Here is an 18,758-nt window from a genome sequence, read left to right as displayed (position 1 = left end):
AAAAGTTAGTGCTAATCATGTAGGCTTTTATACAAAGGCCACAGCTCCAATGGACCGTCTACCGAGTCTCTTGCGCGCACGGATGAACGTACGGTTTTAAACGGGTCACGTGGACGACGTCACTTCATAGCAGGGGTGAGGGCGGCGTGTATTCAAGAGGGGCGATATCGTAATTTAAGTCGCTTAATTGTCGCAATACCCAGTAGGTCCCGGTATAGCGTGACAGCAGTGTTTTGGACAGGCTGACGTGGGAACTTGGAGTCCACATAATAACGAGATTTCCTGGAGAGAATTGAAGGTGTCGGTGGAGACTGTCGTAGCGATTATTTTTTTTTTTTTTGTGACGCCTGAGCCGCAATAAGTCGGTCATAGGCAATCTGGTGGGCCATACGAGTCCGACCAACGGTGTCGTGGGTGTTGATTTCGCCGATTGAGAATGACACCCAACCGAGACGCTTCAAGCCGTTGCTGTCCGAGAACTTAACAGTCAGATTGGAATTAAATATTAAATTATGGGGTTTTACGTGCCAAAACCACTTTCTGATTATGAGGCAAGCCGTAGTGGAGGACTCCGGAAATTTCGACTACCTGGGGTTCTTTAACGTGCGCCTAAATCTAAGCACACGGGTGTTTTCGCATTTCGCCCCCATCTAAATGCGGTCGCCTTGGCCGGGATTAGATCCCGCGACCTCGTGCTCAGCACCCCAACACCATAGCCACTGAGCAACCACGGCGGGTAGTCAGATTGGAATGATACTTTGAAGCAGAATAAGTATTTTGTTGCAGAACATACTGGAGAAGTTGCTATGACGTCGGGCGATAGGGGCAGTTGCAAGCAATTATCAAAGTCGCTACCACCAATCGAAGTGCGGGTCACGGAGGTTATAGAACGATACCTATTTAAAAATATGATGGTATATCATAATGAAGGCCGTTGAACTATATCTATGACTGACACACACACGCACGCACGCACGCACGCACGCACACGCGCACGCACGCGCGCACGCACGCGCGCACGCACACACTCACTTTATTTCCGTTCGGCGGGCGCATAGCAAATCCAGACGACAGTGGAGACATGCGATCCGGTGACGAAGAGCAAAAAGCATCAAATTGTAATGTAAATGCTGCATTACCCGAGTCTTTAGCTGTTCTTAATCGACGCGTGGGTTCACATCGCCATCCCGACCCTGCGAAAGCAGATGTCCAGCGAAGCTGTTGAAAACCACCATTCCAACTGCTGAGGGGAGTATGCAATGCTTTTTTGCTTTAGAGTAGGGGTAATTTGGACAGAACACCGCCGCTGGTCATATTGCCGTTTCTTTGTCCCTTTGCCGCTCCTCCTATTTACGCTGTTTCTCGTGAGTCCTAACTATGCCTTGCTGACCCATAGCGGTGCTGCAACAACAATGAAATCGGCTGCTAGGTTGGTTCTTTTATATGCGAAAGGCTAGTGACGTCACTCCCCACGCCACAAGTTACCGTCGCCGTGGTAGCTTGAGCAAAAGTAATCCTTACCGGTAAACTTATGCCGGGAGCGCTACGTGATTCGCATTGTTATCAGGAGCGCCTTATCATCAATTATGTAGTTCGGATGCTTGTTTTGTGCTTGTTCTTTATTGAAACGAATGCTGTTCTGTATGTTGTATGCGTGATTCCAAATAATCTATTCACTTTTCGCTTCACTTTGCTGAGTGCTTGAAGCCTCTGCCTCACGGGGGTGCGAGTCACTGTTCCTGCCCTGCACTGACGCCGGGATCGGCCCACATTTTTGCTAACGGACGGCGACACGAAAAATGCCGCACATCGATAGGCTAACAGCTTCACTATAAAACGTTGACGACTTCTTATCTATTGCGCAGGTATAGTGTCCCAGCTAACGTTATCCAAACTGTTAAAAGAAAAAAATATTCAAAGAATATGGTGCAAGATACGATTTTAAGATCTACGCGGTGATCGGTTGTAAGACCTGTGACGGCGGAACGCCGTAGGTCGTATAATCTTATCTTGCTCGGTGATTTTATAATGTGTTTTTTATGCGAAGAACTTGGGTAACGTTAGCTGGGACTCACGGTATAGCCGCTACAAGTTTTTTCTTCGAGATAAACTTTAGTGAAGGCTTTCTCTTTTTATGCCCTTCTGTCCGGTCTGGCTTCCGCAGTATTGACAGCGTACTTGTTAACAACACATGTCATGAACGCCCAGTGAAACGGAACGCGCTTCACTCTCGCCTGCTTCAACGTGCCGGTAACGAGCGCACCCGACAGGAAGCATTCTCGATCAGGCCGAAGCTTGTCGGCCCAGCGGCGTCGTCAAGTTCGTGCGGCGGGGCTGTGACGTCGCGTCCGGACAACCCTCGCCCTACAGCGCATTCCTGGAGAAAGGCGACCCTCATGCAGGACCGCAGTCGAAGGTGAGAAGTCTGAGCTCTGCGTGCGGTTTTGTTCAACGCGAGAAGGCGTCGGCCCGCACATGTGTGGCCGCCGCGGCTGTGGCTCAGTTCTGCTGCAAAGAACGAGGTCGTGAGCTCGATTCCCGATCGCTTCGGCCGCATTACGATGGTCGCGGAATGCAAGAAAACTCTTTATTGCTTAGATTTTTTTACGTACACGTTAAATAACCCCAGGGGATCTAAATTAATCTAGAGCACCTACTAGAACGTCTATCATAGGCCCAATGTAGCCTTTGGACGTAAAACCCCATGAATAAATCAATAAATCGCATATGAGTTGCAGAAATTCTGTGCTATGGTCAGTGTCTATGGGCCCTGTTTATTCGGTCATACAAGCTAATTAAAGGGGCGCTAGATGTGCACTCGAAAGTAGTTAACAGATAAAACGTTCTTTCGGAATCCTGTAATGATATTACTCATTGAAAGGGAGAGGTGTTAATTACTGGAGAAAGGCCAAAACTTCATTTCTTTAAATTTCGTGCCTAGATCTCAGCGCCACTTTTAGTTGCTAAGTATTTCAGTTCTTTTTTTTTGTATTTGGGGCGCTCTAACGCGGGAAAAGCTGCGAAAACTTGCTACATTGTCTTTAGTTATTTTAGAATGCACTTGTCATACTTCGCATATCGATAACCCGTTAACTAGACCCGAGCCGACGCTACCGACAGGTATGACGTCACGGAGAGCTGATGCGCGGGAAATGAAACATAGCGGTGCTGCGCGTCTTTCGTTATTGGAACGACAGAAAGCTGAGCTCGTTGGTAAGGATTCATTATGCAAAAAAGAGGTGAGGCGTGCAGACAGGACACAAGGGTAAGGACGTGGACAACACGAACGCCGACTATATCAACTGAAGGGAGCACTGAGGCGAAACTGCTCCCAATAAGCTAGGTAAGATATGCGCTGCCGTACAGAGGAAAAGGGAGCAGGTATGATGATGAAGCAACATGTACTGGGCCTGAAATAAATCGGTGGTGCACGCAGGCACCAGGCGGGGTGATTTCCTAGTTAGGGACCCACATGTTTCCAGCAGCTCCTGGCCCCTGTCCGTCAGTGCGAGCTGAATCGGTAGGGCGGGTCTGGATAACAAGGTCGCCCATCACTCAAGGGGTTGGGGATTGGGGGTGTTGGTGGGAAGGGGAGGAGGGGGGTCTTGAGTTCTGTGCACTCTCCCAAGACGTGCGGCAGGGTGCTTTTTTCTCTTCTGCAAAGAGGACAGAGCATATCGTATTCCGCAGGGTACATGCGGTTCATCAGTACGGGATGCGCAAGCGATCCCGCCTGCGCTCGACGTAGGATCGTCTGTTGCCTGGTTAGTTTGGGGTGCGGTTCTGGCAATCTGCACCTGTCCTCACAGTACATCCGTGTAATGTCCCGAAAGCTGGTAACCGGGTGCGGTAGCTCTTCCGGCTCGTGCTCGGTCCGGATTGACATTTCCCGGGCATGGTAGTCGGTGATGGCGTTGCCTGCTACCTGCGAGTGAGCCGGGACCCACACGAGCTCTATGGATCTTCCCGGAGGCTTGCGCTTGAATAAAATGGCTCGAGCCGCGGAGATTACCCCCCTGCGGAAGCTTCTGTAGGCTGTCTTTGAGTCGGTGACTACGGTGAACACGCTCGGCTGTGCGAGTGCGAGGGCCACGGCCGTTTCTTCGGCAACTGCGTGGTCTGTTGTCTTCAGGGACGCGCTGACGATCAGTCTGTCCTTTTGACGTAACCACCACCGCTGCACGGTCAGTGTTTTCGGAGCGACGCGTCCACACCCTGGGGTTCTCTTCCAGCTTCCGGGCTATAGCTTTGGCTCGCGCGGTGCGCCTCTCGTCGTCCTTGCCCGGCGTTATGTTCCGGGGAAGGGGTTTGGTCTGAATGGTCGTTTTTTAGTCTTCCGGAAGGGCCGTCTTGATGGGTACTTGCTCGATCTGCCACCCTATCTTGCGTAGGACTGCTCGTCCGTCTTGGTAAAATTCACAATAAGAACAGATATTTGTCCAGTGAAGCACGATAAGAACAACAGTTTTACTGACTGTCGTATGGGTGTGGTTTATAAAATTCCCCTTAGCTGTGGCCAGTTCTACGCAGGGCAAACGGGACGGTGTATCAATCAGAAGCTAATGGAGCATAAAAGGTCGTTAACCGGTGGATCGCCTTCTAATCTTTCCCTACATTGCCAAGATTGTAACTGCACGCCAGAGTTAGATGAATGCGCGATATTGTAGAGAAATAAGAATGAAGATACGCGTCTTATGGTAGAGGCATGGCATTTCTATAATGGTAGCAGTGCGTGCGTGAGACAGCCTTAGATTACTTGACATAAGGAAGAGATTACGTGCCTTAACAGTTATCTCTCACGTAGACCGGCACATGTACCCGACTAACACGTGGCATTCCTGAGCTTGCGCAGATGAGTTTTGTGTCTTCTTTCTTTTTTCGCCCCAGTGCTTCCTTCAGTTGATAGTCGGCGTTCGTGTTGTCCACTTCTCTACTTTTGTGTCCTGTCTGCATGCCTCGCCTCTTTTTTGCATAATGGTTTCGTTATTGTTTTTACAGCGAAGCTGTATCTGGCTAGCCGATTCGTCCGTCCGTACGTCTGTTACCTGCACGCCGAAAACTCCTCCGGTGCAACCCAATGCGCATGCACGAAAAGAGAGAGAAGCGCGCGATTGGCTTCGCCAGTAGTGACGTCGTTGCTCTCCGTCGCAGCCGAGCTTGCGCGTTGCACTTTCTCATGGTTTCTCTCCGGCTCCGAAATGGGTAGGCCACGCATCATATGTACTCCTTAGGAGCAGGCAGCTTTCGATCAGCAACGCTGCGAGCAGAACGGGGAACGAGCTCGTCTACGCCGTGCCGATGCTGCAGCCCGGGCACAATAAAAGGCTCATGCAGCCGAGCGCAAGCGGCAACTGCGTACCGAGGGCCCGGCTGCGTACCAAGCCGTCGTTTAATGAACCGTCGGGATTAACCCAGTGATAAACACCGGAGTCGCACGTTTCACCTTCGCTGGGTAACCATGGGCGCAATAACGTAAGACTATTCCACACTGAAATTATTACAAATTCCGGTCGTCAAATTGACATGACTGTTTATGCGTATGGGCGCGGGAACCCGCGACGTTTCTCAATCAGCCCGATTAGCAGATTCCATCGTTGCCGGAAGCATGTTTTGCTTATTTTTTACTCCTGAAGGGGCCGTATAGCAACTTTATTTGAGATATAAACGCCTAATAAAAGAACAATTGTATGTTAGTGATAACAAAATTGTTTGATAATCTTCTGATGCAAAAATAGTTCAAGCACACTTCAAAGTAAACCCAAGTATTTCAGTTTTTCGAGCCGTAGCCATACGTGTCGATTCTGCATACAATCGATTTCGCTGTGCGCACTTAAGATGGAGGCTACGTGAAAACAGCTGATCGATTCCGTGGCTCGCATTTATTGCACGTTTGCCCGTAACACTGCCCGATTAGATGAAATCTCGGCGTTCGAGAGGTACTTGCGCCCAAGAAGAACTTCGGAAGCTGTAAACATCATGGAAACCGTGAATGCCTATAGTGCACGGTGAGTACATAACATCACCCTCTCATGCTTAGTGCCTGAACAGTGACATCTGAACATCTGCAGACTGCGGTGATCGCGTGATGTTTACTTTTATTTTTATTCACATAGGATACGCAAGAAACGATGAAGATTGGAAGGCAGTACATCTCAACAGATAGCTGGTAAGCACACGTTTTTTGTGAACAATACTATCTCCAAATGTCGGGAAATTTCGCAGTAATAAATTACCCCAGCGCGTTGCACAAATATTTCTGCCGGGTTTAACTTGCACGGTAAAATGTTGTGATGTCTCTTTTTTAAATCCTAATGTAGTGTTTACTTGTCAGCGGTTGAGATTATTTTTCTTGGCTTCAAGCTATGATAATGAACCGGTGAATTTTTTACAGAGGAGGGCACAAAAAATGTTTTACTCTTTACTGATCTTATTTTTAAGGACCATCACCTGGGCAGCAGCCACTGGAGGATGCGGATTGCATGGCGGCGGACGAATCTGCACGGAAGAGTCTCCGCGACGGCCTCCGCTTGCAGGACACGCGGAGGCCGTCACATTGCACCAGATGCTGCTTGAGAAAAATATACAGGCACACACAACTCGCCCAAGTTTTTATTTCTTAAGCGGTGTTTAGTGTGCTTGTTAATGTAAGTTACAGCTTGGTTATTTATGATAGACATCTGTAGTCATTGGGCTCAACTGCTCACTGGTTCGTGCACGTTTATGTATCCCCTTTGTTGTGTTCTTCACACTGTTTTCTTAGGCAGTCACATCGTAATTCCCAATACATTTGCATGGTTACTTGTACCACCCCAGTGCGATGCTCTTTTGTGCGTCAATTCAACAAATCACCGACGTTCACTAGGCAGCAGCAAGGATGTGATGTAGAACTGCCATGCTTAAAGTTGATGCATCTATATAATAAAAGCAATATATACTGCGTATTTTAGCATGAAATCGTCAGACTGTGTGCTCTTGTTTTTTGACATTGCCCTGTAGCATAAGAACACTGCACGTACCTTAAATGGAAAAATGCTATTGCCTAGTTTGACTGTATCAGTAAATAGCGCTCGTGCAGTTCTTGCTGTCAGAGGTGGCTTGGTAGCATTTGTAGAATGATAGATCGTATACAGTTTGTAATTTCCTTTGTCATGTCACATACATATATTCTCGCCGCCCTCAAAAGTAACCTTTCTGAAACTATAGCCCTTGCAAATATCGTGAAACAAACCTTTACATTGCATATCCTGTAGCTGCAATAAGTGAATTTGCTCTGCAGAATTGTCAGCAACTGGGGGAGGAGATGAGGGCGTCGCGCGTGGCGCAGCAGCTGGCAGAGGAGATGCGGGACTTCCGGGCGGCGACCGTACTTATCCCAGGCATCATACACCAGCTCTTGGCTGCCATTGCACATGGCCTTCGCAGGCTGCCTCAGCCGTGATGGACTTCAGCGTTTCTTGCTTTTTTTTGTTTACATATCATCCTTTAATGCAACCTGCGACTACAAGTGGAGCTTATCTTTCCATTCAAATGGACTCTGCGGCATTTGGTGGTGGTGCTCGCAAGCTATTGATGCCTGTGCTAGCCAGCCTCGTGAAATGATATGCAGGTCACGCATGGCAGTGGTAACAAAAACTGATAGTGCCATGACGTCGCTTGAAACGATTGCACGGCACATTTTTATGTCGCATGGAAGGATGATATGACTGCAGCACACTGGGGAAACAGTGCCTACACAATCCGATTACTGGGCCGACAGCAACACACAAAAGGTTGAAAACTGTCTGTTGCTACTTCGTAATTCTTTACAAGTTCATTTTTTTTTTCATGTGTAGTTGTACTTGCAGTGCAGGTTTGTCCCAGCGGGAGAGTATAAACTATGTCCAAAATTTTCACAAATTTGAATAGGTGTGTGCTTTCGTTTTGCTTTTTCTGTGATGTTTCAATGTGTACTGTTTTTCAAGGAAGATGTAAACCGTGGGATCATTTTCATTTCAACTACAACATTTTCTCACACATATGCTGTAGATGAATTTACCTAGAATGTTGTGATGACTGGTATTGAAATGTCTTGTTAGAATTTTCATGCTATATGTATGTAATGTTTGCAATTTCAAATCTTTCGTGCCTATGGAAGGCACAAGTGGCCGTATTGGAATTTTTTTAACACCAAGCGCCTGTTACTTATGATAGTTATTGCGATATTTCAGGTGTCCTTACCGATGATAGTAATACAATCCAGTCCCCATTGTAGTTGAGCACAGTTATACCTAACGTAGCCGTCGATGGGACCACTGTTTTATGACATCCACTGCCAGGCTGTTCTTGCAGTCATTGTTTTATGAAAGACCATGGAAGTACCAAGCATTTTCTCAATTGCGTGATCTTATTGGTGATCTTACTATGGCTCTAGTCATTGAAAAGAAATTTAATTTTGCGCTACAAACATGTGGAGCTTTGCGCATAACAGACAAGACACTTTATTTTTTTTTTTTTTTGCTGTGAAGTTGCTGGGTGAAGACGACTGGTTGTGCATGAGCTTAGAAGACATCATTATGCGCGTGTAAGGTATTTCTGCAATTTAATATGTGCCAACGCCCCATTGACAGTGTATTGGGTCCCATGTAGTGAATATGATGCTGTTATTTCGTCGCCATGAAATCGTGTCCTGTATACTTGCAGCTATGCATCGCGATGACTGCCACTTACTTTGATGAAAGGTGATATCGAAGACGTATTACATTGTTTTATTTACACTGGGGATATAAATTATTTTCAACACTGTTGCCGGCACTGGAAATTAATACTTACAATTCGCGTTCCTTTAACTTAGCAGCTATTTACGAATGTACACTTTTCCAAGGGAGAATAATGTGATTGACATGCCAGGCGATCGTTTTCAGCATGAGTTGGCCTTTTGACAAGGAACTGTTTGGTGGCTATGTGGCAAAACTGCGTAGGACCTACAAGGTGCGTGAGAACAGTACACATGGTGAAGCGAAAATTGTTGTGCTTAACTGCACCCAAATAGGAAGCGAGCAGACGAAGACCGATATCCTCCCATGCACAATGCAGATGGCGGTGACAGCGTCGGTGATGCCAGCCGCGCAATGCATTAAGATGACAGAAGCAACAGCAGCAGCAGCAAATCAATCGGCAAACTCCAGCTGCCCAGAGAAGTGGCTACGCCATTCTGCCGATGAGCGCAAGGTGTTCTATCGCCAGCTACTAAATGAAAGGCTCTCATGTAGGGTCACAGTGGAATGGTGCACTCATCTCCAGTAGTGACAGCTCATTGGCAGAGGTTGTCTGAAAACACTGGCTATAAGTGAGCAGATTCGATACAAAAACACCAGCAGGCTATCCACTAATTGCAGAGACTTCTTCAAACTGGTTCCTTCTCTCTATTGGGCGTGTCGGCAAACATCTGCCTGCAGCGTCAGACACATGTTTATTGCTGCTGTCGGTGCTGCTGTCGGCGCAGCCACCTTCTCACCCTTCGAAGGCAGTGCTGCTGCCTAGTCGTGCCAGATGATCTAATACCATTGTGCCGGGCAGAACAGCCTTTCAAATACATTATGCGCGCTGCCCTCACTCGGGGAGGGGAACTCCTTGTGGGGGGAAGGGGGGGGGCGTCGCCATTGTAATCGTCGCTGTTGCTGCTGTCTTCAGTGACATCATCAGACACGTCGTCACCTTCATCAAGGCACAAATTGTGCAACACTGCACACGCTACACCGATGTTGACTGTGCGGTCCGGTTCATAGTGGAGGGCGCGGTACCGCTGAAGGCAGCGGAAGCGGCTCTTCAGACGCCCAATGCACCGCTCCAACACGGACCGCATGGCAGCGTGTGCATTGTTGTACCTGCCTTCTGCAATGAGCGTGGGAGGATGGCCTGGGACCGGATTCAGGAGCCATGGTTCCAGGGGTAGCTGCTGTCACCTGCATGATCATAAAAATCGTATTAAGTTATCTGCACAAAGTTGAGTGAGTGAAGCGCGGGTCATGTAGCATACACCTATACAGAAATGCTGTAATAAAGGAATGTGCAGGCTGAGCACCTGACGCAGCTATGATCACAGATGACAATAGCTGGTACATAGCAACATCCCTATTCTTTTTATTTTTTCTTATTCAATACTGCCAGCTGCCATTTGGTAGCCAAGGCAGGAGCGGAACAAGCATACATGGTTGTACAACGCGATGCAACAAAGCGAGCGAGCGCACAATAAAAAAGCGATCACAGGAGCAAGAACAAATATTTTGCGTTTCTAAAAAAATCTAAATGTAAAAAATAAGCGCATGAACAAATACTCTGCGTCTATAACAGAGACGCGACAGCAGATAAGAAGGTATCTTGGTTTGTCAAGCTGACCACGTCACGCGGCAGCGTGACGTGGTCAGCTTGACACAACTCTCAGCTCTTTTGCGAGTTGTGTGGCCTGCATTCTTAAAGCAGTATCAGTGTAAAAAAGAACGTGACAGAACACGTACACTGTACTTCTAACTGTACATACATATTAAAAATTTGTTTGAGGTAAGGCGCAGGTGTGTTGTCACTTTGTTTAGCGCAGATACCATTCAAAAATTTCAACATCCCGCCTATCTCGCCTATACTTAGCAAGCTACTATAATATAAGCGGTTCGGGCTTCAATATTTTCTTACGGCGCGAGCACACTTTACTGCATGCTGCCAGAATTGCAACTGTACAAAATTTTCCCGCTGCTCACCTAAGCAGTGCTCGCCGGCCTTGGCAACATGTCCCTCCTGGAATCGAGGACGCAACCACGTAGTTCTTCAGACGTAGGCGTCGTGGTCTGACCTCGGTGGCAGAGCGTCGACGGCGAGAATCCACATGCCTGCGTCACAGATCTGACGAGAGCGCGCACTGCATAAGCGACGCGTTGCTATGACGGGCAAATCAGACAAAAATGAACATAATAACGAACATAGTGTCGAGGGCATAGTAGCCCTTGCGGCACATGAACGCCGCCTTCTGTTCCCCCTTCGGTGCGATGATGGCGATAAAGCTACCGTCCACGCATCCGATGACGCCGCGAGCATGGCGCCGCGTCGAAGGAACCCTTCTTTCACGGCCGCCTCCTCCGACGTTCTCGGGAAGTGGACCCGCTTGTTGCGGTCCCGGGCGTGGACGATTGCCTCCGCCACTCGTCGCACGCACTTGCTGAACGCAGGCTGAGCCACGCCAATCGTCTGCTCGCTCCCTGCCGAACGTTGGAGACTTCGCTTGGCGAAGAACCGCAACGCGCACAACACTTGTCGCTCCACCGACAGCGCTGTTGCTCTCACGCCTCCAAGTTCCTCCGCCACTTCGTCGCACAGCCACCGCGCAGTTTCTTTCTTCCGGCGAAAATGCCGCGGAAACAGGTCGTCTGGCACGTCAAGCACATCCGCGGGCTCCCTCCTCTCGCGCCCGAGATAAGCCGCCGACCTCAACGCTATCAAAAAGGCAGCCATTTCCTGTTCCAAACGGAACGGGGCAGTCGCCAGTCAATGTAAGATATTACGGGTTTGTTGGGCATAATTAAGCATAATTAGGACATAAACGTCACTTTGACGTGTCCGTTTTTGAGCATTCCTGTCGCCGCTTGGCAGGCAGGCAAAATGGGCGCGGCCTGAAAAATTTGGGCCAATGAGCGAGGGGTAATGGCAGATTTGGAATAAAAAAAGATCTGAATAATTTTACGTTATACCGGCCCATCTGCACGGTATGCTTGCGCGGTTTTTTTTTTCTGACTTACCGAGCCTCTCCTTATTTTAATTTTTATTTATATTCGATAATATGCATTTCAATGACCCGTTGGCGCCTTTATATAGGTGGAAGCAGCTACAACTCTGCTCCGGAAAAAAGCCACCAAGCAGCACAAGTACATGCGAGGTTTTGCTAATGGAAGTTCAGGAAGGCGCAGAAGATAGAACAGCACACAGAGCCGTTCAGTTCTGTAAATAATTCAATGTACTGCGCACACGAGTCCAGTGTTGTTGGCGAGTGCGCTAACGCGACTGCGCATATACCATACATAGCACGTCAGTTCCGCGGAAGTCAGCAAGTTAGAGGGGGGCTCGTAGAAAGGAAATTTTTCATCCAACCGACTGTCGCGAAGCTACAAGGAAGCCCATGATGTTTTCTCGGAAAGCGCCTCAAGAATTGCAGCTGACTGTCCGCTCCAGTCACTTTGCGTGCATTTGCAGACTTCTTTCCCGCTCGGAACAACACTGTTATGTAGCACGTATTGGGCAACGGAACGCTGCGTCGGGAGCTTTTCATGTTGCTCTGCGGTTTTCTCATTGATACTTTACATCTAAGTATAGTAATTGAGAAGTTCAATGATTATTAAGGCTAATCTAATTAGGTGGAGTGTGAAAAATAATCTGAGTGTCTGAGAGACGGCAAGCAACATTACCTTGGTTCAGTCCAGCTACATAGCATTTGCATATATTTAAGGTTTGGCTCTGGTAAAGGGAAACACCCTGTATGTTCCGATGTGATATAAGCTGTGACCTTTGTTTTTTATTATTTGACGTTGACGTGCATAGAGGTAACTATTGCATTAGATTACACGTTTCATTGAATGGAAGTAAGCACAATCGTACACATTGCATTTGGTTGCATAAAAATTAACAGCTTCGCTTTAAACGGACTCCATATGTGCGTCGGATCTGGCTAATTTTTTGTTGAAGTGTTCAGTTTCTTAAACACCAAATTTAATTTGAATTGTACCTGCAGTTGAAGAGACCCTGCACATAAGTCGTCATAGCCGTGAGCGGGGCTGGCTAGCACTGCCAGGTCCAGGTGTAGCGTACACCTACACACTCGTAAGGTAGCAAACCGGCTTTTCAGTTCTGGTTGAATCTTCTTGCCCATCTATTTTCTTTCCTCCCTTTCTCTGTTTTATTGTTCGGCAGCTATTACTGTGCGTTCTCGATTAGTGCCAAAGTACCTTTTCTCTCGTTTTCCCCTCTTGCAATTTTTCACCGTGATTACCGCGCTTCTCTGCTAATCAGCAGGTTCATTCTCATAAAGAAAAATAGTATAGTAACGGTCTCATTTATGATGGAGAGCTCAGCAGCGCCGAGGAGAGGGAAAGGGCGAAGAAAGGAGTGTAAGAAAAGCGGACGGGAGCACTGCCTCTGACGGTGTACTTCAAAAGTACGACATACTAGGCACGCGTAATGCGGAAGATGTGGGTGTGGCACCAGCCTGTCGGTGACAAGTTGTCTTTTCGGCCACTTTTATTTCCATTTTTCTCATTACTTATACACTTCAGTTAGACGTGACAGTCAATTTCTCATATGCTTTCTTTGAATTTTTAGTTTTGTTCATATTGTTCTAAATAAAATATAGAGACCTTCGGCGCCTCTTATTCTTTTCCACCCATTACTTTTACGGTTGTGGATCCCGTTAATGTGTTCAGTGTTTGTTGTTATTTTCAGCTTTGTTATCATCTCATTGGTCTTCTTGAGACTCCTGTATTTCAGATTTACGTATGGCCGACTCTAAAGGGGCCTGCATTTCTATGTTCCAGTTAATAACCAATAATGTTCCCTTTGCAATATTTTGCGTCTAAGTTTTTGCTTCCATAGATCTGACATCTGATTTACCTAACCTTTGCTTGCTTTGTAACGAGCCCGATGCAAATCACCAATTTCTCCTTGTACCGCCGCTTCTCCCTCCGCGCGATTATATGTCGAATTTCTTGCAAGTAATCCAGGTTTCACTTTGTGGAGCTCAAGCCTCTGCTGTCACTCGGTGCACGTCTGTTGGAGTTCCACTTAGCCAAGCCTTCATTCGAAACGATGGCCCATGGCCTCAGATGGGGACAGCGCATCGGGTACACTAGATGCCGAACCGCGGCTCCATCACAGCAGCTCCCCACAACTTCAGTCGTGCGGCCAGAAAGGCGCGCTCTTAGGGGTGCGCAATCACGATGCACTTTTCTTTTTGTTTGCGCAGTATAGACCAAATCACATTGTGCTGTTATGTTCACTTTTCCTTTTTTGATTATATTTCATCGTTAATTGCTGGTTTTGGTCAATCTCTGCTCGTTAATATCAGCCATGTCGATGAAACAATGTGTACACGACAACCGACGACAAGGAGAACATTAACAAGAAGAGCATCAAGGAAGAACAAAATAAAGAAAAAAGAGTAGAGCGTGCAGTCAGAAGCACGACGTCAATAGCAGAAACGCGAACAAACGTTAGCGACAGTTGTAAGCAGGATGTACCTCCAGTGAAGCGTGCACAAGCGCCCAGAAGAATTTAGGTCAGAAAGCTCAAGCGGTGCCGAGGCTGAGTGACAGTGGTGGTCGAATGCGGTGCACAGGTGAACGAACGAAAAGTTTCAGGCGCCGATTATGCAACAGCCAAACACAAACACACATGGTTTGTAGATCTCACATAGTTCGAAAAGTCAATCGAAACTGTTGCCAGACCGTGCAAAAGAGATTCGCTGTCACCGGGTCTCGCTGTCGAACGCTCTTGCCGTCAAACGCTCGGCTAACTGCACCCGAAACTTTCACTTCCGGAAAAAAAAGAAAAAAGAGGTAAGTAAATATTTGCTTGACATGAAAACTGTTTACAGCGCAAACACATGCAACCACAAAGTATAAGGGACAGGACACTTTGTGGTTGCATGTGTTTGCGCTGTAAACAGTTTTCATGTCAAGTATGCACCAACTCGCCCAGAAAGAAGTTTTAATGAATGTAAATATTTGCCTTCGCCGCCGCTGCTATGATGGTGATGATTCAATGTTCTCACCTCTGCTCTCGTCGTCCGGGACGCACCATCAGAGACGGTCTGCACCGGTGGCTCAACGGGGGACTTCGGTTCAAAGGACGCAGACGCCGATGTATGGACGAATGAAACTTGTATTTGCAAGTTCTTTACAAAGCTTGGTCACAAGATTGCGTGGTTTCAATGGTACATCGGTTACAAAGAGCTACACTGGTTTGGACCACATAGGGCAACGCTATCTCGGCCATCCCATCCAGTTTCTTCGGCATTTATGTTTTACTACCAGAACTAACCTTTAATTATAACTTTAATTGTAATAATTTATTATTTATTTCATTGTGGATGGGAAAACGGCGCCGCGGTAGCTCAATAGGTTAGAATATCCCACACGTAATGCGAAGACTTGAGATCGTCCCCACCTGCTGCAAGTAGTTTCTTATCCACTTTTATAATCATTAATTTATTATTATTTAATTCACTCATTAAGTACAAGTAATTTCCCCTATGTTGTCCTTGGTGTCCTCGTTTGATGGCTTCTTATGATATATATATAAACGAGAGAGGGTTCCCGAGGGGCCTGGTTTTTATTAGTCATATCATAAGCCAACAAACACTGACACCAAGGACAACATACGCGAAATTACTTGTGCTTAAGAAATGAAATATAGAAACGATAGCTTAAAGGAAATGAAAGTGGATGAAAAAACTTGCCGCAGGTGGGGAACGATCCCACAACCTTCGCATTACGCGTGCGATGCTCTACCAATTAAGCTACCGCGGCGCCGTTTCCCCATCCACTTTCTTGGGTATTTGTTTCCTAGTAGAGCCCTGGTTCCATTAATTTATCGTTTCTTTATGTCATTTATTAAGCACACGTAATTTCCCCTATTTTATCATTGGTGTCAGTGTTTGTTGGCTTCTTATGACATATATATTGACGCGTGTACTTATCTTTATCGGGCGAACACGTTTCGCCGCCTGACAAATGTAATCGCACAGCGCGGGACGCGCCTGCATGTACCCGAAGTTTCTGGAAAGTTATCGACGCTTCTATCCGCTGTCTGTTGTCGCCGAACCTTGTGTTATCCGATTTCATCGCCTGACGTGAATGGTGTAGAACTTTGTGGAAGGCACGCGGGTCCCAGCGATTACTCTGAAACGTTCGACGACCGATGTATAAAAGCCGACGCGCTTGACCCGCTGATCAGATTTTCGACGATCGCCGACCGTGTTCGCCGCTATCGTTGTGCTATAAGTGTAGCCTGTTTTTGTGGGCACAGGTTCGCCCAATAAAAGTTAGTTTTGTGTTTAACAGTATTGCTACTGTGTTCCTTGGTGTGAGTGTTTGTTGGCTTCTTATATGACTAATAAAAATCGGGCCCCTCGGTTAACCCCCGTTCTTCTCGTTTATATATATATATAAGATCTTTAAAAGGCATCGTCCTTAGGCGTCCGCATTCACTTTCGGTGGGCTTGGGTTCCACCACGTGCACCCTGCGAAGCACAACGATTTCGTCGAGAGCAAGCATGACTTCCATATCGAATAAAAACGGGGCGTACCGATTGTCCGAACTGTACCGCATGCGCAGAGACTGGACACGTTCGACACTTTGTGTGGTCGTGCCCAGAATACCGAGATGAAAGGCGCGCTTTTCTTGAGAAGATGCAAAAGAAGCGCCTTTGGCAAGCGTGCCTGCAAAAGCTTGTGTTCCCAGAAGGGTCACTTATAGCATGCAAGAAAGCTGCGTCTTTCATTCTCTAACGCGACTGGTTTGCTGGACATGTGGTGACATACTGCAGTAACATTCTAAGAGGGGCTCAGGAGGAACAATCGCAGGCCTCTATCACCAGGCTAAACCCGTCATATGCTGCAATCCACCACCACTGTGCAGGGTAGAAAATATTATATGTATATAATCCGCATTTCTGTCTCTTTTCCGGGCTCCTTCCCTATTGTGCCTCTCCACCGCCCTGTACAGCTTGACATCTTTCCCGCTGTAGCAGCGACACGCGCACTAGTGCTGCGCAGCGACTGCTTGCTCCCTCCCTGCCTTGTTACAACAGGAACCTATCATAGCTACCACTACTCTCCGTCCCTCTCCCTCTTCTCCGACCGACGTTTTCCTCTCCTACTGTCCTGCCTGCCCTACAAACATGGGACTCCGCCTTTCTCTTGCCCTGTATCGTTGCCGATCTTGAAGGCTGCTGTAGATTTGTTGAAGCGCCTAGACAGAGTCAATCACTGTAACTACTGTTCCTTTTCGGTTTCACATATCTCTTGTATGCTTTTCTCTTTTCCTCCCGAAGAGCGGCCAAGCACGCCGTCAGCAGTCTTCACAATCAGGGACGAAATACCACCTTTCTTTTTTAGGCCCTGATGAAGGCGGTCGAAAGTGTTGAAATTAAATACGTGTTCTATTTAGTTCTACATATACGATATGTATATACAGGTATCATTATATTTGTACCAGCAGTATAACTTAATATTAGGAAAGTGAATAAATAAACACGATTTCACCGCCGTTGCGGCTACGCCGAGAGTTGCGATTCCCTTGCTTCACTCCTTGTCATGTCTGTCACACTCATCAGTTTGTTTCTTTTTCCTTCTTCCCAGGCTGTCAAGGCCATTGCTGGTCCTAGCGCTGCTACTGAGCTTGCTCATGTGCTACTTGATCGTGAGCGAATGGGGTTGGAGGTCAGGCACGTCGTATTCGAAACAAACCACAGGTTAGTCCTCTCTTTCTACAGCGTAAGCTGTTGTGGGCTCATTTCGATAGTTATCTGTGTAGCTCATCAAAACAGGGACACGAAACGAAGACGAAGACAAGTTCAAACTATCAACAACGAAAGTTTACTTCCGGGATCGGTCATAATTATACCCCCAAATATGGCGCCACAAAGTTTTCACAGGAAGCAGGTGTTTTAGTAGACGGGTTTTTAGAATTTTTGCGTTTTTACCTGTCGTCAACTTCTTTTGCAGTGGAACAATAGGCCACATCAGCAGAAGGAAGGCATCTGTATAGGGTCGTGTCTACCTCCCGCCTTTAACAACCTCTACTTAGCACATTTAGATAGGCACATGTATGTACGCCTCACAGGGCTACCGGTTTTTCAGGAAGTTTTTAGATTTGTCGACGATATTTCAGTGCTCCTAGCTTGCCCTATTAAGTGTTTCCAAGAAAATCGTGCCAATGTCTTTACGTGACTCCTGAAGTGCCTGTCGACAATAAGCTTCGGTTTGTTGACGTCCAGTTCATTTTTACTGATAATAAAACCTACTGGGCTTATAGCCCACGAGCTAACAAACCTCTTCTCCAATTTCATTCAACCCATTCGAAGTTGGTGAAGGGGGGCATAAATAACATGTGTTTCAATAACGCCCATAGAAAATCATGCCCACACCTAATGAAAACCAGTCTTCAGCAGCAGGAGACTGCTTATCCTAATTATGTGTTGATGTCGGTGGCGGAGAGGTTGCTAAAACAGGAACGCTCGAGAAATTGCCCCCGTAAGAATGCCAGAGCTAGCAACCGTGAGCAGGTGAAGACTGCTGTGATTCCGTACGTACACCAGGTATCAAATAGCCTGAAAAAAATAGGAAGTCGAGCTAACGTACTGGTTGTTCTTTCAGCTCCAAATCAGCTTAGTACCTTGTGCAAAGCCACTAACCCAATGAGGACGAAAATGCTGGTGTGTGATAAGAATCACAAAGATCCATTCGTAGGATGCGCGGTAGGGGTGATCTATCGCATTCCGCTATCCTGTGGTAAATGCTACATAGGTAAAACCGGAAGATGCATCAATGAGCGCTTAAGAGAGCACAGAAATAAATGTCACAGTGTATCGAGCGACTGTTTTCTTGCTTTCCATTGCAAAACGTGTCCATGTCGGCCATGTCGCCAACTTCTAGAAGGTACCGCTATTATAGATAGGGATAAGCGCGAATGTATGACTAATAATAGAAACGGAGCACATCCTCTCGGCCGCTGACCAATGTATC

At 47.1% G+C, this 18,758-nt stretch overlaps 1 protein-coding gene and 1 non-coding gene across 2 annotated transcripts in view; one reads left to right on the top strand and one right to left on the bottom strand.

Moving 5' to 3' along the window:
* The first annotated feature begins 2,260 nt into the window (after window positions 1–2,260).
* The window catches only part of LOC142588931 (lactosylceramide 4-alpha-galactosyltransferase-like), a 32,042-nt gene continuing 15,544 nt past the window's right edge, over window positions 2,261–18,758 (top strand). The window contains exons 1-2 of the mRNA XM_075700741.1: window positions 2,261–2,416; window positions 17,373–17,485. Coding sequence (XP_075556856.1) covers window positions 2,397–2,416; window positions 17,373–17,485 — 133 coding nt within the window. The 5' untranslated portion in view covers window positions 2,261–2,396. The remainder of the gene's footprint in view (window positions 2,417–17,372; window positions 17,486–18,758) is intronic.
* Window positions 15,467–15,539, bottom strand: TRNAT-CGU (transfer RNA threonine (anticodon CGU)). Its single transcript has one exon. It is a non-coding gene; the product is annotated as a tRNA-Thr (tRNA).

The sequence above is a fragment of the Dermacentor variabilis genome, chromosome 7, assembly GCF_050947875.1.
Source record: "Dermacentor variabilis isolate Ectoservices chromosome 7, ASM5094787v1, whole genome shotgun sequence".
Taxonomy (NCBI): Eukaryota; Metazoa; Arthropoda; class Arachnida; order Ixodida; family Ixodidae; genus Dermacentor; species Dermacentor variabilis.
The sequence above is the reverse complement of the archived record's forward strand: the minus strand, read 5'-3'. Positions and strand labels throughout refer to the sequence as shown.